The sequence below is a fragment of the Symphalangus syndactylus genome, chromosome 14, assembly GCF_028878055.3.
Source record: "Symphalangus syndactylus isolate Jambi chromosome 14, NHGRI_mSymSyn1-v2.1_pri, whole genome shotgun sequence".
Taxonomy (NCBI): domain Eukaryota; kingdom Metazoa; phylum Chordata; class Mammalia; order Primates; family Hylobatidae; genus Symphalangus; species Symphalangus syndactylus.
This window is the reverse complement of record NC_072436.2, coordinates 8,605,546-8,625,519: the sequence shown is the minus strand read 5'-3', so window position 1 is coordinate 8,625,519 and position 19,974 is coordinate 8,605,546. Positions and strand designations below refer to the sequence as shown.

Sequence of the window (19,974 nt, the reverse complement as noted above, 5' to 3'; positions counted from 1 at the left end):
GAGCAAAGACCCTGTCTTAAAAAAAAAAAAAAAAGAAAGAAAGAGAGAGAGGAAAAAAAAGAGCACGGAGCACGGAACTCTATAGAAAAGCCCTGGGACAATGGCGAACCTGCTTCCTTTTTTTTTTTTTTTTTTTTTGAGACGAAGTTTTGCTCGTTGCCCCGGCTGGAGTGCAACGGTGTGATCTCAATTCACTGCAACCTCTGCCTCTCAGGTTCAAGTGATTCTCCTGCCTCAGCCTCCCGAGGAGCTGGGATTACAGGCACTTGCCATCACGGCCGGCTAATTTTTGTATTTTTAGTGGAGGTGGAGTTTCACCATGTTGGTCAGGCTGGTCTTGAACTCCTGACCTCAGGTGATCCACCCACCTCGGCCTCCCAAAGTGCTGGGATTGCAGGCGTGAGCCACTGTGCCCGGCCTCTTTTTTTTTTTTTTTTGAGATGCTTGCCACTCCGTGCTATCTCACTCTGTCACCCAGGCTGGAGTGCAGTGGCACAATCTCAGCTCACTGCAACCTTCACCTCCCTGATTCACGCAATTCTTGTGCCTCAGCCTCCTGAGTAGCTGGGATTACAGGCACACATCATCATACCTGGCTAACTTTTGTATTTTTAGTAGAGATGAGGTTTCACCATGTTGGCCAGGCTGATCTTGAACTCCTGACTTCAAGTGATCTGTCTGCCTCGGCCTCCCAAAGTGCTGGGATTACAGGCGTGAGTCCCCCCACCGGCCCCTGTGTTCTTTCTTTCTGCAGCGTATCTGTATCTTTAGGAAGCTTTCAGCACAGCCATGCTGCCCCATTAGATGTGGCAGAGACACACTCAGGAAGAAGCGACAGCACAGTTCCTGGGTACAAAGACTTCAAACAGCTGAGCTGGGTACGGGTGGGGGTAGGAGGGCCTGAGGCTGAGACGGGAAAGCAGCAGAGGCTCCATTTGTGCTTTAAGCTTTAGGTGGCTATTAAGCTTCAGCTCTGGGACTGGGGTCCGGGAGCAGTGCCGTGGACAGAGCCCGCCACGCACTGAGAGGAAAAGAATGGGCTGCTGAGACCGCCTGCTGGGTACCTGACGGAACAGAGGCATGGCCCGGAGACGAGGACAACACACACACCTTGAGGTTCTCCATCCTCTTCCAGCGGAGCTGCGCGTTGGCTGCAGCCATGGCTTCTATCACAAAGGTGGTGGTCACGAAGCTGAGGGGGCCGAGTGCCCAGTGTCAAAGGCGGACAGGAGGTTGGAGGAGACAGACAGAGAGAAAACACCACTGTAAGAACCGAACAGACCCACCAGCCCAGACCATTCTCTTTTCTGAGAGCTGTTCCCTAGAGATTGGCTTTACTTGGTAAAAAAGGTGTGCATGCTTTGATGTTGCTGTCTATAGTGAGAACGTATTTCCGGTGCACGAGAGAGAGGGGCGTGAACTAAGTGATGGGAGGGAAACTAACCAAAGGAGAGAGGGAGCTGGGGGCAGAAATGATACTGGGACAAGCGCACACCCAGGAGGGGCTGTTGGGGGCAGACATCAAAGGACGCTCTCAGTGAGGGGAGGCTGGCTCACAAAGGGCCCCCCAGCTTCTGGAAGGGCAGCAGGCAGCCTTCACGTCACTTTGCAAGGACACAAGCAAGTGGTCACCTCCCAATTACATACACTCATGGAAGGAGCGCAGGCATGGATAAATTGGAAATGGGCACTTGGCTCTGGAATCCATCCCTTTTTTCTTTGGCAGTACTTTTTACTTTCCATCTGGCTAATATTAAAATAAGCTTGCACTTCTATGGACCAATTCAAAAGGGAGATTGGGAGGTGGCATTAGACGCTTGCCAAGAAGTCAGACTAGATTGGAAAAATCATCTTTTCCTCTTAAAGAAACTTCAGGCCAGGCGCGGTGGCTCACGCCTGTAATCTCAGCACTTTGGGAGGTTGAGGTGGGTGGATCACAAAGTCAGGAGTTCAAGACCAGCCTGGCCAATATGGTGAAACCTCGTCTGTACTAAAAATACAAAAAAATTAGCTGGGCATGGTGGCACATGCCTGTAATCCCAGCTACTTGGGAGGCTGAGGCAGGAGAATTGCTTGAATCCGGGAGGCAGAGGTTGCAGTGAGCCGAGATCGTGCCACTGCACTCCAGCCTGGGTGACAGAGCAAGATTCTGTCTCAAAAAAAAAAAGGCAACTTGACAGACCTAGATGACAGATGACAGCTGGAATGCATGAATGCTTTTGTTAACGGAGGATACAGAAGTGGGCTGCCTTCCTGCTAATAAAACCTGAGGTATGAATCCATCTCTGCTGTGGAACAGCGTGGGACAAACATTCATCTCCTGCTTTGAGGCCAGGACAGCTCTGCCACCAGACTCACCCCTGCCTCTCCCTGAGTGTTGACAAGGGCTGGGGGGCTGACTGCTCGCCCCGAGGTCAGGTGGCAGGAGGCAGAGGGGTCGCTTGGCCCCACACCAGTTAAACCCACACTCACTCCCACTCTGGGGGAGCAGCCAGCTCTGAAACCCCCATTCCAATCGCCTCAGCACCTCCTAGAAAGGTTTCTCATTATCTTGCCTAAGTGACCATTTTAAGGGCTTTGGATTTACCCTTCTTTTCGGAAGTGAAATTAAAATCAATCTTAATTAAGGCATAAAGAGACTTCTCATGGTTGCACAAGGCCAACTCATTGATCACGTTCAAACACAAATGGGTTGAGCAAGGAGCAGGGTGTGGCATCCCCTGCCTGGAAGCCCGGAATGATCACTTCCCATTTGATGGCTGCCTGTGCTGAAGGTCCTTTAAAGGGGACAGCAGCGTCATGTAAGGACAAGGACTTCTAGAGCTCTTGGCTGCCAGGGCTCATAGTAGATAATGAACCAATAGTGCCCCAAGATTCACCCTCAAAACTCCCCAAAAGAAATGCATGAAGAAACTGAAAACCATGGGCGTTTTCTTATCCCATTCAGCTTCTTGTACATCTTAGTTTGCTCCAACTACTAAGCTCCGTCTCATCCTTCCACCGGCACCCACTCCCTCCCCCTTCAGATCCTCGCTTAGATGCAGCCCTCCCTAACCCTGCTTCACCCGGCATCCTAGTCCCCTCACCCTGCTATGCCTTCCTCTTTCCACAGCACTCACTGCCTTCCAGCTCACTCTTCAATTTACCCATTTATTATCTTCACTGCTCACTGTCTGTCTCCCCATAACATAAAGTCAAGTCTGCACAGGCAGGGATCTTTGTGGTGAGGCCCCCTCAGTACCCAGAAGGGTGCTTGGTGCACAGATGGGGCGGGGTCGCCTCTCTCAGGGGAGGTGTTTCCAGGTGCTCTTTCCCATCTTTTTGCAGCTTGTGGATTCCTACCTGGTTGAGAGGATGGAAATGCCTAGTCCTAAACCCCTTCCTGGCCTAGGGCACTTGCTGACAACTTCAGACTAGTCCCTACGTGTGTGGGAATCCCCGAGAAGAGCCTCAGGTGGAACCCACCCTCCCTGAAGCACCAGCTGGTGAGGCCCACACACCTGACTCAAGGAGTAGGCGTCCCTGAAGACCTGGGCAGGTACACGGCAGGCGAGTGCCACGCTTGATCATGCACCCAGGAGTGTGTTTATCACCTACTTCGTCAATTACCTTAAGTAAATTCTAAATTCCAAACTGATTTCCCATGTCACCTTAAATGTTTGTTAGATCTTTTTTCTGTGGCTGGGTGGTATTTTCTCAGACGGCAAAACTTGATGGTAATGTTAAAAAGGACACATTTAATAGCAGGGGAGGTAAATCTGCCAGGGAAGAAATAGGCCAGCATCACGTGAAACACTCCAAAGCCTAGTGGATGTCCAGGTTTTTAACTGATCAGGGCTGTGCAACCGCTCCACTAACACAAGCCACCAGGAGGCCTCTGTGACCACTGTCCCCTCTCTGACTACCCTGGCAAGGACTCACTGAGCTCGAGACGGAGTAGACAGGTGTCTTCCCACCCCCTCAGTGCCCTCATGTTCGGGCTTCCTGGGCCGACTCCCTCCTGCTCCACTCCTGGCCCCTGTGGGAAAGTCTCCACTGCCCCTCACCTCATGAAGCCCAGGAACACCAGCAGGATGAGGCTGACAAGCCACCCGGCAGTGGCGAAGGCCTTGGGCATGGTGAGCGCGCCCGTGCCCACGATGAGATTAAACATGTACACCAGCCCAACCTGGAAACGACAGAGGCAACATTCAAGCCTGGAACTTAATCAACTTCTCCCCTTAACAGCTCCCAAGGAACGACCCTGGTGATGGCACCACTGTGGAGGCCAGAAGGCCAGACTGTAGACAGGGAAGGAGGCAGGACAGGAGAATTACACCTGGGGCCTAAGGGGCCAGGCTTGCAACCACAGAGCCTGTTAACCAAACATGAGCACGTGGATGACTCAAGCCCTGGGGTTCAGTTTCAGTCTCTGTTCCTGCTGTTATCACTGCTGTCCCCTTCTAAAGCTGCATCGCAGATGCTAGCACTCTACTCAACCAGGCTGTAGGCTTCCTGGGGACAGAGCATCATAGGCGGGGTACCTGGCACAAAGGTGAGCACATAATGCTGACCTCAAAGAAACACCCGTTTTCCCAAGACCACTGAGCATGTGACTCAAGGTCCTCGCCATTGTCCTTTGGGACATGGATATTCATGCTTCCCTTTCTCCACCCCTCTCCTCATACCAACTTCAGGTTTTTTTTTAAAAAAAGTTGAGATGTAATTCACATACCATAAAATCCACCCATTTAAAGTGCACACACCAGTGGGTTTTAGTAATATTCACAAGGTTGTGTGACCAGCGCCACCAGCTAATTCCATTTTATCACCCCCCAAAAAGCCCATTTCCATTAGCAGCCACTCCCCATTCTTCCCTCCCCGCTTGCCCACCCAACTTCAGGGTGATTTGTCAGGTCACTGACTTCAGGTTTTAAACAACCCACAGTTTACAATGATTCCAAGATCTCAACCGTGAATTTCCTGTCTGACCGGAGCTCCTCCCCTTCTGTGATGCTCTCCAGTCCCCCCAGCCTCCTCCCCTGCCAATCCTCCCTCCCAGAAGCCCACCCCTATTTTGGCATCATCTGCTTCCTTTCTTGGTGCAATCAGCAGGCTCCACCAAGCACATGCCTCCTTTCCTGGTGTATTTCTCTTAGTATCAACCTTTCTGCAGACCTCAAGGCCAGCTGCCTGCTAGTCACCTACACCTAGACATCCCATCAGTGGCCCCATCCTCCTTCCTTCCCCTCCAGATCACAGTTCTAGTGATTTTATTTCTGGAACTTCTTTTGTGGCTAACTCTGGCTCCTATCCTTATTTACAATTCAAATGAGTCTTTCCGGCCTGGACTGATGCAGTAGACTCCTAACTGGTTTTCCTGTCCTCTGCTAAATTGGGCGACTTACCCTATGCTTTACCACCTGTTTCTGATCATTAAAAAAGACAAACACCTCATCTCTGGGAATGCTTACCCATTTCTCATTTTCACTCCTGTTCTTAGAAAGATGCGCTTTTCTCTATTTTAAAGCTTTTCTAAGATAGCCACATGCTGAATTTGTGATAGAAACACACAAATTGGTGCCCATTCTCCCAGACTCAGTCAATTTTTTTTTTTTTTTTTTTAAAGCATGAAGAGGATGGATGCAGCAGCTCATGCCTGTAATCCTGGCACTTTGGGAGGCTGAGGTGGGTGGATCACGAGGGCAGGAGTTTGAGACCAGCCTGTCCAACATGGTGAAACCCTGTCTCTACTAAAAATGCAAAAATTAGCTGGGCGGTGGCATGTGCCTGTAATCCCAGCTACTCAGGAGGCTGAGGCAGGGGGATCGCTTTAACCCAGGAGGTGGAGGTTGCAGTGAGCCAAGATTGCACCACTGCACTCCAGGCTGGGCAACAGAGCGAGACTCTGTCTCAAAAAAAGAAAAAAAAAAAAGCATGAAGAAATAGAGATTGCCAACTCCCCGCCTTGGAGCTATTGGCTGGAGGAAGGAGGGGCTGGGCAGTGGTTAGAGAAGACAGGCTTCCCAGCAGGTGCTACCTGGACATTTGAGAGCAGGACAAAAGGGAGGCCACCCTGTGGAGAGGAAAGCGCTCTGCCTGCAGTACCTGAACACCTGGCACAGGACCAAAGCCCTCTTGTGCCACCTCTCCAGCCCCTCCAACTCCTACCCAGCCTGCAGGGCCCATTCCAACGCAACTTCTATCACAAAGTCCTTCCCAGGCTCCCTAAGTTGTCCTGCCTCCTGCCTTTGAATCCTTGTGGCAACAACACTTCTTATGCCCTCTCTTGGGTTTCAGATATTGGCATATTTCTCTTTTCCCTGTTACTAAATATGAAGCTCACTGTGGCCGTGGGCTGCGTCTCACTTCTCTCTGCATTTCTCAGGGTGTCTGGCACACAGGCTGGAGATGGGAACACCCAGCTGATTGCACTGGACCCTGCTTGAGTTATCTCTGACGTGAGTCTGAGAGTCTTCATCATCCAGTTTTGGACGTCGCAATCTCAATTTTTATTTTTATTTTTTGAGACGGAGTCTTGCTGTTGCCCAAGTTGGAGTGCAGTGGTGTGATCTTGGCTCATTGCAACCTTGCCTCCTGGATTCAAGTGATTCTCCTGCCTCAGCCTCTGGAGTAGCTGGGATTACAGGCACTCATCATCATGCCTGGCTAAGTTTTGTAGTTTTAATAGAGACAGCGTTTCACCATGTTGATCAGGCTGGTCTCAAACCCCTGACCTCAGATGATCCGCCCGCCTCGACCTTTCAAAGTGCTGGGATTACAGGAGTGAGCCAGCGCGCCCAGCCCGCAATCTCAATTTGATCCTACAGACAAATCCCAGAAGGATGAAAACAAGTTTGAATCATCTTCCTATGCCTTGGTTGGATCACATCATCATCATGATATGATTCTCCTTTGGGAGTCCTGGCTCAGAGTGGTGCTGCTAGAATAATTTTGAGGGCAGCAGCTGGGTGAGACAGGGGACACACAGCCCATTGCTGGTCTTCTGAATGGGAAGTTCTGGCTTTTTACAGTGACTGTGAATGTCTATAACTAACTCATGTGTACTTTTGCTGAGCTTAGTTTCAATCACTGGTACTTTCATGCTCATGTGTACAAGGGTAGGAATGGGTCATCTAGCTAGCTCAGTTCTGCTCATTTATTCAAAAACCAACAAGAGCCTTCTACAGACCGGGCCCTGTGCTTGAAGCTGAGGATACAATGATAAACCAGACAGATATGGCCCTAGAACTCATGGGGCTACGTTCTAAGGAGGAGGAAACAGACAACAAGAAAACAACTACAGGCCGGGTGTGGTGGTTCACACCTGTAATCCTAGCACTTTGAGAGGCTGAGGTGGGTGTATCGCCTGAGCTGAGGAGTTTGAGACCAGCCTGGGCAACATAGTAAAACTCCACCTCTACTAAAATACAAAAAATTAGCTGGGCATGATGGTGCACGCCTGTAATCCCAGCTACTTGGGAGGCTGAGGCATGAGAATCACTTGAACCCGGGAGGCAGAGGTTGCAGTGAGCCAAGATTGTGCCCCTGCACTTCAGCCTGGGAAGAAAACAACTACGGTTACAGCTTGAGAGAGGCGTTATGAAGCAAACAATCAGGGCACTGTGAGAAGGCACAGTGGGAAAGCACTGGAAACAGTGGATACCCCAGGAAGGGACCTGGAGGATGAGAAGGTGCTGCCCAGGCAATAGACGAGGGAGAAACTTCCCAGTCCAGAGGCCTACAGGGGGAAAGAGGCAGGTAGGCTCGAGGAGCTTTCAGAAGGCCTGTGTGGCTGAAGCACAGCAAGCCGGGCAGGGGTGGGGCTGGAAGAGGCTGCAGTCAGACTGCGAAGAGCCCTTTTGGACAGCACAGGGGGTTGGATGTTTTGGAGCATTTTAAGCAGGGCACTAACACAATAGACCCCAGCGGACAACCTAAAATCTGCCCTCCCTGCAGTTCTGTTCTCTGCTTATTGCTTCTGTAGGCAGTAATACTTATGAAGGGAAAAAAACCTTATTTCTTTATGGAGAAGGATGTTCCCACAATGGAAGTAAAGAGAAAGCAAACAGGCATAAGAAAGTGATAGTTCTAGGCTAGGTATGGTGGCTCATGTCTGTGATCCCAGCACTCCTGAGGTGGGAGGATGGCTTGAGTCCAGCAGTTTGAGACCAGCCTAGGCAATGTAGCAAGACTCTATCTCTACAAAAAAATAAAAATATTAGCCAGGGACGGTGGCAAGTGCCTGTAGTCCCAGCTATTTGGAAGACTGAGATGGGAAAATCCCCTGTGCCCGGGAAGTCAAGGCTGCAGTGAGCTGTAATTGCTCACTGGGTGACACAGTGAGACCCTGTCTTAAGAAAAAAAAAGAAAGTAATGGTTCTTAGGCAAAAGTTTTATGGGGAAACTAAACAGCGTAAAAGGCATTTGTAAATTCAGGGATGCTTGAAGGTCTTGGGATGTAAAAGTCAAAGGTCTCTTGTGGATCAGGGTTTCTCAGCTTGGGCACTGTGGAAATTTGGGGGCCAGGTCTTTTTTCATGATGGGGACCTGTCCTGTGCATTGTAGGATGTTTAGTGGCATCCCTGGCCTTTGCCCACTAGGTGCCAGTAACAACCTCTCTCCAACCAGTACTGTCCTGACAATCAAAAATGTCTCTAGACACTGTCTACTGTCCTCTGGGGGGCAGGATCACCGCTAGTTGACAACCACTGCTGTAGAGAGAGGTATAATGAAATAAGCATGCTCCCAAAGGAAACTTAGGAACCTTTAAGAACTTTACAAAGAAATGAATGAAGAGAGAAACTATTGGCAGTTGGGAGCAGAAATGAGTAATTGCAGTTGTCTTGCTTTGTTGCAATTTTTTCAGTTCCAAAGCAAGCCCTGTGTGTTTAGTGGGGGCTCAGGGAATCCTGCAGGGTAATGTAGGACTTCTCTGCCTTCTGAGGACTGCGGCACTCCTGGCGAGCATTCAATCCTCTTTACCTTCTGTAAAGGTAATCAGTGAGGGCCAATCATAAGGAGCAGACATAGAGGCAGGAACCAAATCTGGGCTGAGCCACAGGTTAGGTCAGGAGGGGTTGTGGGGAAGGAAGAGAAAGGAGACGTTCTCTTCTGCTGGTCGTGGGACAGTTCTGTGGGCCAGACTCCTGGGAAGCAGTGGCAGAAAGCTGAGGAATAGGCTGTACTGCAGTCTTGATAATGAAGACCAATGCATGCATTCTGAACTGAGTTACCTCCGATTCTCACCTCTTCCTCTGTGGCTGCACTGGAGGAGGCACAGACACTGCTCCCTGGGACAGTTGGCCTGCTCTCCTATGCTCTAGAAAGCTCAGTGCAGCATCCCACATGCCTCATCTCCACCCAGCAGCCTCACTCGTGACCTGCATGGGGCAGACGTCACCAGTATCTTTCAACAGCTTCCCCTCTGACAATTGTCAAAGGAAACAGAAGGCAGCAAAGATGCGGAAGCAATGACTAGGATTTCAGGGTGTGAAACAAGCCTCTCTCCTTCGAAAGCAACCGCAACAATCTTCAGCAGGAATCAGCAGGCAGAGGCACCCTCAGCGGCTGACCCTTCTGTCGGGCGTGACCTACAGCATCCTGTATTTTGATCACACAACAACCACTTCAGTTCTGTGTCACTCCTGTCCTCATAAATGGGGAAACAGACATGCCTATCCTGAGATCCCTTAAGGGGACATGTACCTCTCTGAACCATGTTCCTGTGTTCAGCACTATCCTTGAGAGGGTGTGACATCTGAGCCACCTAGGAGGCTCTGCTTGTTACAAATATTTTAGGCAGAATAATTCAAGCTAAAGTGAACATCCCTGGAACTCCTGAAGGGGAAAAGAACTCAAAATGAATGGGGCAATAAAGAGCTAAGGCAGGCTTTGCCTTGTAAATGACCATGGGCAGAAGCACATGTATGAATTACCTGCCCCGTGTCTTGGTTTCCCAAGGCAGCCAGAGCAGAGTTCTGCCCACATTGTCTTGAGCTGGAGCCTGCAGGGGAAGTCAGAGCAGCCAGCATCAGCAGCGAGTTAGTTCCACAGCTTATCTGGGTTCAGTGACAATGAACTCTTCTGGTCTTACGGAGGACCAAGAATTGTTCCAGGACGGTGGAGTTAAGGAACGCTTAGGAAGAAGGGGTCTCCTCCCCTCAGAACACTGACCACTACACCTCCTGTTTGATGTCACATCATCCCCACCCTGCCCCACCCCATCTCCTCCCTACATCTCTCTTCACCAGTAGGATGAAAGAACACAAGCACTTGCTTATGGCCAATGCCCAGAGCTGGCCCTCTGGGCAACAAAGACCCTGAACGAAATAAAATACATAGGAGATAGAAAACAAAAACGGGCAGAGCGCACTGAAGCTTGCAGGCCTAACTGCCTCATTTCCTGTGGGCACATGCTGACATGTGAAAGGACCCCTTAAACAACTGGAGACACAAGAAATGGGGACATATCAAAGTGTTTTCCTTACAAAACTTAGTTACAGGGATGACTCATCTCCTTATCTCTAAAGTTACAGATGTAAGAAAAAGCAGGAGCTGTGGTGACTTTTATAATAGACAGCATGGAGATTTCATTGCTGACACCAGGAGGCTAGGAGCTGTTACATAATTCCACAAATGAGAGGGACACTATTTATTCCATTCCAGGGTTCATGAAATACTTCCCCTGAGAGGCCGGGCGCAGTGGCTCACGGCTGTAATCCCAGCACTTTGGGAGGCTGAGGCCGGTGGATCACCTGAGGTCAGGAGTTCGAGACCAGCATGACCAACATGGTGAAACCCCGTCTCTACTAAATACAAAAAATTAGCCAGGCGGGGTGGTGCATGCCTGCAGTCCTAGCTACTTGGGAGGCTGGGGCAGGAGAATTGCTTGAACCTGGGAGGCAGAGGTTGCAGTGAGCCGAGAAGATTGCGCCATTGCACTCCAGCCTGGGCAACAAGAGTGAAACTCTGTCTCAAAAAAAAAAAAAAAAAGACGTCTCCTGAGAAATTACACAGGTGATGGGTGAAGAAGGCTCCTTTACTGCCACACATGAATGGCACAGGCCCAACAGGAAGACTCTGGAATCAGGAAGGCTTTCTTCTAGCTGTGAAGGAAAGTCTTGGAGACACTTCCTTGTCCATCACACCACAATGCTAGTCTGTGAAGCTAGCAGAAACAGACCAGGGATTCCCAGGCTAGGAAGCTATGTACAAGGCAGGGCAGCTGTTGAAAGCACGTCAAGTTCTAGAAAACTCTTGCTACTTAGGGCAGTGCTGCTTTTGCCTGGGATAGTTGGTAGCAGCCTAAGTCAACCATCTGATTATTCCAACCCTCTGGCTACTTATCCAGGCAAGAGGGCCCTGTGATCTAACAACTATGACCAATCACACATTACACAGAGAAGATAAATTGACTGTGTGTTGGGGGCAGCCAGAGGTAACACAGACCTAAGACAGTGAGAATCAATCATTCTAATTGTTCTAATTGCAGAGTCCACCAAACTGTAATTAGAAGTCTCTGCATGCTTTCGCTGCTTCTTACGCCATCCAAGACTATAAAAGTTGTGCAATTTAAAATTGAGTAAAGACCAAAGCGGTTTCCAACTGCTGAGATGAGCAAAACCCAGAGTCAACAACTGTCAATCACTGTTCATCTGAAGGGCAGCACTGCAGGCAAGTGTGGTAGCCTGGAGATGAACATTATTTATTTATTTTTGAGACGGAGTTTCGCTCTTTTGCCCAGGCTGGAGTGCAATGGCTCGATATCAGCTCACTGCAATGTCCGCCTCCCGTGTTCAAGCGATTCTCCTGCCTCAGCCTCCCGAGTAGCTGGGATTACAGGCACGTGCCACCGTGTCCGGCTAATTTTGTATTTTTAGTAGAGACAGGGTTTTACCATGTTGGCCAGGCTGGTCTTGAACTCCTGACCTCAGGTGATCTGCCCGCCTCGGCCTCCCAAAGTGCTGGGATTACAGGCATGAGCCACCGTGCCCAGCCCGGGATTAACATTATAAACAGCATGGCGATTTTGTTTGGCTTGACCACTCTGACAAACACCTTAAAAAGAGAATAAATCTGACTTACATTCTGAGCCACCACAGCAGCACTGTAGCCGCTGGCCCATGGAACTCCCCCATCCTGCTTCCACCACGGTCTGCTCAACCAGCAGCACTCACTAGTCCCATCCCCAGGAAGCAGCGTGCTTTTCTAGAAGCCAGGAACACTTAAGTGAGCTAAAGGTTCTATAAGTCACACTCACGTAGGAAGAGTAGAGTTCCCCGGTCTCTGTAATTTCACCTGCCATTTCCAAAAGTGAGGAAGGGCTGGCAGCAAAGGTTCCTGAGGTGCAAGGGCGGCGGCTGCTGCAGCTCCTTAAAACAAAAGAGCAGGCTTCACCCATCTGATGGACTGAGATAGGGGTGGGAGGAGGCTTGCAGACTTCCCCTGCCACCTCTGGTTCTTTTACCACAGACACTTAGGGCCTCAGTATCTGCCACAAGACTCAACCCCGAGGGAGGGGTCACGCCAGATGACAGAAATCTGGACGGTTTCTTCTAACTTTTCCCTCGCTGTGCAGGGCACTGCTCTGTGCCCAGCACGGATGTTTTCAATGCTGCTCGGGGTGCAAGTGATTTAAGGGGCCTCTAAAACCACTAAGTCTCACCCACCACAAGAGCCCCCTTTCCACGCTCTGGGGTGGTTATCCCCATTTAGTTCCAGGAACCAGGAGCTCACTACCACACAGGGGAGCCCAAGGAACTGTCTGCCACCTCTGTCTAGGGCAGGGAGCTGGGGGCTTTCCCACATTACCCCTCCAACCCCACTCCTGGCGCTAAGACCTTCTTTTCTTAACGGGGCCTCCACTCCCTGGTCCCACCTACTCTCGTAGGGCTCCCCACCCTCAAAGCTCCCTCTTTTCTCAGGAGCCCCACTCCCAGCCTCTCCCTCTCTCCCTCTCTCCCCCTCCTGGAGGAGTCCCGAGTCTGGTGCCGCCCTGTCCCGCCCCAACCTATCCCATCCCGTCCCGTCCTCTCCCGCCCGTCCCGTCCCGTCCCGTCCCGTCCCGTCCCGACCCAACCCGACACCTGCAGCACAGCCAGCTCCCAAGCCGCCGCCTCCCGCCGGTCCGCTGCTGCCGGCGCCAGCTGTCCCGCACCAGCGTCCGCAGCGCGCATGCGCCGGCTCCGCAGCCCACCTTCTTCGCGCGCGCTGATTGGACGCCTCGCGGGGGCGGGACCGGGATTGGGGCCTGGCGGCTGCCGTCAGCATGGCGGAAGTGGGTGGGGCGCGCTGTCGCGCGCATGCGGGAGGGGTGGCAGCCGGCCGGGCCACGGAGCGTGGCTTGTTCGAGGAGGGGGATAACCCTTTCTGCGGTGGACGATTTCGTCGGTCGTGGGTGGGTGTGAGCTTGGCAGTACGCGGGTCCGCGGGGTTGGAGGGGAGAGTGGTCTAGAACCCCATTCAAAGGGGAGGGCCTGAGACTAAGCCCGCCTTGCCCTGAAGTGGTCGGGGGCGGGCAGGAGGGAGTGGCCAGAGCCCCGTAGGGTGGTCTCCTGGGTGAGAGGTTGGAAGCAGGTTTAAGGCAGGGCTGAAAGTTGATTCTGGATTGGAATCCCTGGACTGGGGCAAGTAATGGGAGCTCTGGGGATAAGTCTTGGTACTTGGTGCTTGGGTTTGAGGAATCGAAGTTCTGGGGAGTGGACGGAAGGAACCGGCAGAAACGGAGCCCAGGCTTGGCCCCTTGGGGTAGGAGTCAAGGATTGTTAATCATCCTTAACAGCCCGGTTCTCTTTCTTGCAAGAATTTTGGAGTCTGTATTCTCTGAAGTGTCTAGAAGGAAAAAATGACGGAAGTCAACTTAGCCTCAGCAGGAAAGCTGGAGCTCCCACCCAAAGTTGGAGGAAATTCGGGGTCCCAAAGTCTTTGCTCTCCCCATCTGCATGCAGGCTGCTACCATGAGGTTGAATCAGAACACCTTGCTGCTGGGGAAGAAGGTGGTCCTTGTACCCTACACCTCGGAGCATGTGCCCAGGTATCTTTCCCGCTTGACATGGGGTGCGTATCACCACCCAGAGCTGTGTAAGGTACAGCCCCAGTCTCAGGGCTGTTTCCCCTAAGAAGAAACGTTGGTTTTGAGAAATAATTATATATGGGGTGGGGGGAAGGCTGGGTGCCATGGCTCACACCTGTAATCCCAGGACTTTGGGAGGCTGTGGCAGGAGGATTGCTTGAGCCCAGGAGTTTGAGACCAGCTTGGGTAACGTAGCGAGACCTCGTCTCTACAAAAAAATACAAAAATTAGCCAGGCATGGTGGTGCACAGCTGTGGTCCTAGCTGCTAAGGAGGCTGAGGTGGGAGGATTGCCTGAGCTCAGGAGATGAAGACTGCGGTAAGCTGTGATTGTACCACTGTACTCCAGCCTGGGTGACAGAGCAGAAACCTGTCTCGAAAAAAAAAAAAAAAAGAAGGCGGGGTGCGGTGGCTCACGCCTGTAATCCCAGCACTTTGGGAGGCTGAGGTGGGTGGATCATGAGGTCAGGAGTTCGAGACCAGCCTGGCCTACATGATGAAATGCCATCTCTACTAAAAACACAAAAAAATTAGCTGGGCTTGGTGCCAGGCACCTGTAATCCCAGCTACTCGGGAGGCTGAGGCAGGAGAATCACTTGAACCAGGGAGGTGGAGGTTGCAGTGAGCCGAGATCACACCACTGTACTCCAGCCTGGGCAACAGAGCGAGACTCTGTCTCTAAAATAAAATAAAGCCTGGGCGCAGTGGCTCACGTCTGTAATCCCAGCACTTTGGGAGGCCGAGGCAGGTGGATCACGAGGTCAGGAGATCGAGACCATCCTGGCTAACACGGTGAAACCCCGTCTCTACTAAAAATACAAAAAAATTAGCCAGATGTGGTGGCAGGCGCCTGTAGTCCCAGCTACTCGGGAGGCTGAGGCAGGAGAATGGCGTGAACCCAGGAGGTAGAGCTTACAGTGAGCTGAGATGGCGCCACTGCACTGCAGCCTGGGTGACAGAGCGAGACTCCGTCTCAAAAAAAAAAAAAAAAAAAAAAGAGACCAGCCTGACCAACGTGGAGAAACCCCGTCTCTAATAAAAATATAAAAAAATTAGCCGGGCATGGTGGCACATGCCTGTAATTCCAGCCTGGTCAACAAGAGTGAAACTCTGTCTCAAAAAAAAAAAAAAAAAAAAAAAGAAAGAAAAAGAAAAAAAAAAAATAGCAGAAGCTGGGGACTGTGACTTCCTTGGGAGGAGCTGCCCATCCTCTTCCCTTTCATTCTCTCAGCTTTCTTTTTGGCCTTTCAGCAAGGAATTGCTTTATGTAAACTAAACGTGTAAGAAAAAGAAATTGTCTTCTCACCTAATTGTAAACTAGTGATGTTTCTCTGGTGCCAGTGAATATGTTCAGTTCTTGGAGACTTAATGTTAGCTTGTCCTTAAACTCTGAGCTGATGAGTTGTGATATCTGCCATTCGAAAGGCCAGGACTGAGTCATGATGGGATTCCTGTGGGAGCAGTTGGCACATGTCTGGTAGATTGGGATAGTGGTACTGTAGATGGGTATTCTCTACTTGTAGTTTTCCATTTGAGGGTTCCTGGTGCCCTAACTTTGTGGGATCTGTCCAGCTGCCTTTGTTGAGGTCGGCTTGCCATATATGTCCCCTTCTGGAATTTGAAGAATGTTTGGTTTCAGACTGCTCCTCCGCACTGACCCGATACAGGATAGGAAGTTGGACAGATAGAACTGACTCCTGCTGTTCTTGGGTAAGACTAGCTAGCTTCTGGGTCTTGTGCCTGTGGCCCCAGCCTTAGGAGCAATCATAACCCTTTAGGTCTTCTTTGAGCCCTATGTTAGCCCTGTCGGGTTCTGGACCCTCACATTATAAGGTGTCAGACATATGCTTCTGAATGAGTCCTCCATGTCTAAGACCACCCCTCTGTCCCAGCAGGTACCACGAGTGGATGAAATCAGAAGAGCTGCAGCGTTTGACAGCCTCAGAGCCGCTGACCCTGGAGCAGGAGTATGCCATGCAGCGCAGCTGGCAGGAAGATGCAGACAGTGAGGAGTGCCCCCCACTCCCTCTAGCCCTGGTACTGGGAGGGCTGACTCCACAGTCAGTCTCCGGGTTCCTTCCCTTTCCCAGCCCTGGCCACAGAAGCTTTGTGAAAAGCCTGGAAGGTGCTGGAACTCGTGTATTCTCATGGCCCTGAAGCCAGTCCCTGTGGCTGACCCTTCTGTCTTCTTCCCCACCTACTGCATCGGGCTTGGAAGGATTTGGAGAAAGTAAAGCATTTGGGGCTCTGGCTGTAAACTGAGGCCCTGCCCCTCACATCCCTCACCACAGCCTAGTGTGGTGACTGTCCTCCTCTGTGTTCCCTGCTCTGAGAATTTGGTTGCTGGTTGGAGAGGCTTTTTCTGTATGAGGCAGATTTGGAGTTTTGTAATGAGCTGAAGGAAGCTCTGGGACCCCCTTTTCTCCTGGCAGACTCAAAGATGCTGGTGCTCTGTAGTGCTCTGGCTTGGGTAGGAGTACCATCCTCTCTTCTCTCCTCTGGGGAGTGTGTGTGATAGCCCTGTCACCTCCTCCTCAGAGTGTACCTTCATTGTGCTGGATGCCGAGAAGTGGCAGGCCCAGCCAGGCGCCACCGAAGAGAGCTGCATGGTGGGAGATGTAAACCTCTTCCTCACAGATCTAGAAGACCCCACCTTGGGGGAGATCGAGGTCATGATTGCAGGTTTGTTTCACCTAGCCCTGCCTTCCCCGGACTCCTGGCTCTCAGATCTGCTGACTGAGCCTGCCGAGGCCACAAAGGGTGGGCACTCACAGGGTTCACTGGGAGGCTCCATGTGGTGAGCCCAGGGCCTGGCTGGGCAGCCTGCCCACCTAGCCCCCCTCAGCCTGGTGGTACACCCCCAGGCTCATCACCTTACTCCTTATGCTTAGGCATGAACTTAACCCTTGGTTTGGGGTAGATGCAAGGATGGTTAGTCCCATACTTGGGGTGGGCTGGGGACCCTCAGAAAAAGGTCTTCTCTGGAGCATATTGTCATATTACAGGAGGAGGCCCTCCTGTTTCTGCTCCTTCTTGGTCCTCAGTTTCCCCCAAGTGGCTACTGACTATCCCCATGAGGCAGCATACTGACTCCATGAGGTAAAGGGGTCAGCTTTGAAGTCAGGTTGCTGGGTTGCAAGCCGTGAGGCCTTTCACACTTTGTGCCCTTTTCCTCGTCTGCAGAATGGTAATGATAGCAGCAACTTCAGAGTTGTTGAGAATTAAATGAGATGGTGTCTGTCGAGTGCCTGCACTGGAGCGTGGCACATGGTGTCAGCACCACTCCTGTTGTTTCTCCTAGAACCCAGCTGCAGGGGTAAGGGCCTTGGCACTGAGGCCGTTCTCGCGATGCTGTCTTACGGTAAGAAAGTGTGAGCAGGCAATGCGGGAAGTGGCCAGGCCCCAGGTGAACCTTGTTCAGGTCTGAGGGTTGGGGGCAGGTGAAGGTTCCTCCTCTGCAGCTTGGGACAGGAGGGGTGGGGGTAGGCGCCTCCTTACTTGCCCCTGTCTCATCTCCTCTGCGAGGAGTGACCACGCTAGGTCTAACCAAGTTTGAGGCTAAAATTGGGCAAGGAAATGAACCAAGCATCCGGATGTTCCAGAAACTTCACTTTGAGCAGGTAAGGATGTCCTTGGGCAGAGTGGGGCCTAGACCTGGGTGGTGGGCCTGGTGGTGTTAATACCGTAACTTAGCAGGCTTTGTTCTCTCTGGCTCACGTAGGTGGCTGCGAGCAGTGTTTTTCAGGAGGTGACCCTCAGACTGACAGTGAATGAGTCCGAGCATCAGTGGCTTATGGAGCAGACCAGCCACGTGGAAGAGAAGCCTTACAGAGATGGGTCGGCAGAGCCCTGCTGACGGCTGGGCCTTGTGGGCAGCCACTCTGTGTGAGCAGGGTGTTGGGCCCACACACTCCAAAGACTAGAGCCCTGAACTGGGAGAGGGCTCCTGGCCCAGCCCCAGGTTGGGAATCATCTTTCGAGGCCCTTCAGACTGTGGCAGGGCTTACTGTGGCCTCCCTCCAGCTAGTGGTGTGGCTGAGCAGACTCCAGGGCCAGGGCCAGGGCCAGTTCCCTTCTCCCCTCCTGGCCAAACCCAGACCCAGACTCTAGGATGTTGGAATGGAGGGCAGGGATCCATGGGAGATGTCGGGATGAAGGTGGGAGCCAGAGGTGCAGGGTGACCTGGAGCATGGATGGGAGTGGACAGGCCTTTCTTCTTAGAGGCCAGAGGTGCTGCCCTGGCTGGGAGTGAAGCTCCAGGCACTACCAGCTTTCCTGGTTTTCCCACTTGGTCTGTGTGAAGATCTACCAGGAGCCCAGCCTCACAGTGTCCACTCAAGGGCAGCTTGGTCCTCTTGTCCTGCAGAAGCAGGCTGGTGTGACCCTGGGAACTTGACTCGGGAACAACAGGTGGTCCAGAGTGAGTGTGGCCTGGCCCCTCAACCTAGTGTCCCTCCTCCTCTCTCCTGGAGCCAGTCTTGAGTTTAAAGGCATTAGTGTTAGATACAGTTCCTTGTGGCTGGAGAACACTCCTCTGTTGATGAAGCTCAGGGGGCACGGAGGAAGCAGAGGCCCCGTGGGGGTGCCCTCCTGAAGACAGCGTCAGGCTATCAGCTCTGTCCCTCTGGTGCTCCCACGTCTGTTCTTCACCCTCCATCTCTGGGAGCAGCTGCACCTGACTGGCCATGTCGGGGCAGCAGAGGCACAGGCTCAGGGTGGCCGGGCTACCTGGCACCCTATGGCTTACAAAGTAGAGCTGGCCCAGTTTCCCTCCACCTGAGGGGAGCACTCTGACTCCTAACAGTCTTCCTTGCCCTGCCATCGTCTGGGGTGGCTGGCTGTCAGGAAAGGCTGGGCATGCTTTCAAAACAGCCACAGGAGGCTTGTAGGGCATTTTCCAGGTGGGGAAACAGTCTTTTAGATAAGTAAGGTGACTTGCCTAAGCCCTCCCAGCCCCCTTGATCTTGGAGTCTCACAGCAGATTGCATGTGAACTGAAACCGAACACATGCCTCAGTGTAAAATGAACATTATAAAACGAACGCGTTGTTTGCTGTGGCTCCCTTCGTACCACGTGTACCTCAGCAATGGGAGTTCCCTCGAGGCCACCCATTCATTCTTTCCACCAGTCTTCAGGTTAATGAAGAGTCAAAGGTCCCCCAGGGCTTCCCCACCCAGCAGGTGAGATAGATAGGGAGGGGCCCCTCCACAACCCCTGTCGAGGGGAATCTGTCAGGGGCCAAAGGGTAGAAGCAAGGGTGGGGTAGGGGCAGGTCAGCTGAGCAGGGCACTACTGTGGTAAGGGTTTTGGATGGTTCCTCTGACAAGGAGCAGGAGATGGCCAGATAGTGACTGGCCTAGGGGACACTGTCCACTCCCTGATTCCAGATACCTGCTTTACTCATTCCCCTCAGCCCAGGAGCCTATTTTCTGAGAGGTGTCCCTTTGGGTTGGGTGGAGACTAGCTTGGGGGCACCTTCCTTCTGAGCACCTGCCCGGAACCTCCCGGCCCTGCAGCCTAGCTCTTGCAGGCCACCTTCCTGGACCTCCAGATCAGGCTTCAGGTGCCAAAGGTGTCAGGGACCTGGGTCTTTTGTTGGGAGCAGGGCATTTCGCCCTTGAAAAGTCCCTTCCACCCCACCTAGCCACACAGCATGTCCCAGGGCTCAGTGGACCGGTTTGTTTTCCCCTGGCACTGGACACTTGCCCTCTAATCAGGTCACAAGGGCCCGATAAGATAGAGGATCTGGCACCAGCCCAGCCTGCCCCTGGGAATTGTGCACCCCACTGGCTACAGGCAGGAAGAGTAAAGCCAAGTCCTCACATTCCAAACCCAGCTCCATCCTGGGACACACCTTCCACGCTCCGGGAATTAGAGGAGCCTCCCAGAGTCCTCTGAGCACGTTGGTCTGAGCTCCCACTT

At 52.1% G+C, this 19,974-nt stretch overlaps 2 protein-coding genes across 17 annotated transcripts in view; one reads left to right on the top strand and one right to left on the bottom strand.

Annotated features, from left to right (window-relative positions):
• TMEM104 (transmembrane protein 104) overlaps nucleotides 1–13,195 on the bottom strand; it is a 64,238-nt gene extending 51,043 nt beyond the window's left edge. For 2 of the 4 annotated variants that reach the window (XM_055243611.2, XM_055243612.2), the window contains exons 1-4: nucleotides 13,068–13,195; nucleotides 12,242–12,353; nucleotides 4,047–4,168; nucleotides 1,111–1,192 (exon numbers count right to left, since the gene is read on the bottom strand). In XM_055243611.2, coding sequence (XP_055099586.1) covers nucleotides 1,111–1,192; nucleotides 4,047–4,168; nucleotides 12,242–12,286 — 249 coding nt within the window. In that variant the 5' untranslated portion in view covers nucleotides 12,287–12,353; nucleotides 13,068–13,195. Of the gene's footprint in view, nucleotides 1–1,110; nucleotides 1,193–4,046; nucleotides 4,169–12,241; nucleotides 12,354–13,060 lie in introns of all 4 variants that reach the window. The other 2 variants (XM_055243610.2, XM_063617152.1) reach the window with 2 other exon arrangements.
• A 69-nt stretch (nucleotides 13,196–13,264) lies between these two features.
• NAT9 (N-acetyltransferase 9 (putative)) lies at nucleotides 13,265–19,093 on the top strand. Of its 13 annotated transcripts, none has more exons than XM_055241752.2 (7): nucleotides 13,265–13,378; nucleotides 13,929–14,014; nucleotides 15,948–16,057; nucleotides 16,591–16,734; nucleotides 17,354–17,413; nucleotides 17,578–17,672; nucleotides 17,774–19,093. In XM_055241752.2, exons 2-7 carry the CDS (start codon nucleotides 13,938–13,940, stop codon nucleotides 17,906–17,908), a joined length of 621 nt encoding a protein of 206 aa, XP_055097727.1. In that variant the 5' UTR covers nucleotides 13,265–13,378; nucleotides 13,929–13,937; the 3' UTR covers nucleotides 17,909–19,093. The 13 variants fall into 13 exon arrangements, with proteins under 13 accessions (XP_055097727.1, XP_055097726.1, XP_055097728.1 ...); XM_055241751.2 differs by having other exon boundaries at nucleotides 15,945–16,057; XM_055241753.2 differs by having other exon boundaries at nucleotides 13,276–13,378; nucleotides 17,581–17,672.
• The last annotated feature ends 881 nt before the right edge of the window (nucleotides 19,094–19,974 follow it).

What these genes read in the sequence shown, in the direction of transcription:
- NAT9 (XM_063617185.1), top strand. Translation starts at nt 13,284, where the DNA reads ATGCGGGAGGGGTGGCAGCCGGCCGGGCCACGGAGCGTGGCTTGTTCG. An exon ending in GACGATTTCGTCGGTCGTGG is followed by an intron (nt 13,379 to 15,947) that starts GTGGGTGTGAGC and finishes CTGTCCCAGCAG; the next exon opens with GTACCACGAGTGGATGAAAT. An exon ending in CTGGCAGGAAGATGCAGACA is followed by an intron (nt 16,058 to 16,590) that starts GTGAGGAGTGCC and finishes CCTCCTCCTCAG; the next exon opens with AGTGTACCTTCATTGTGCTG.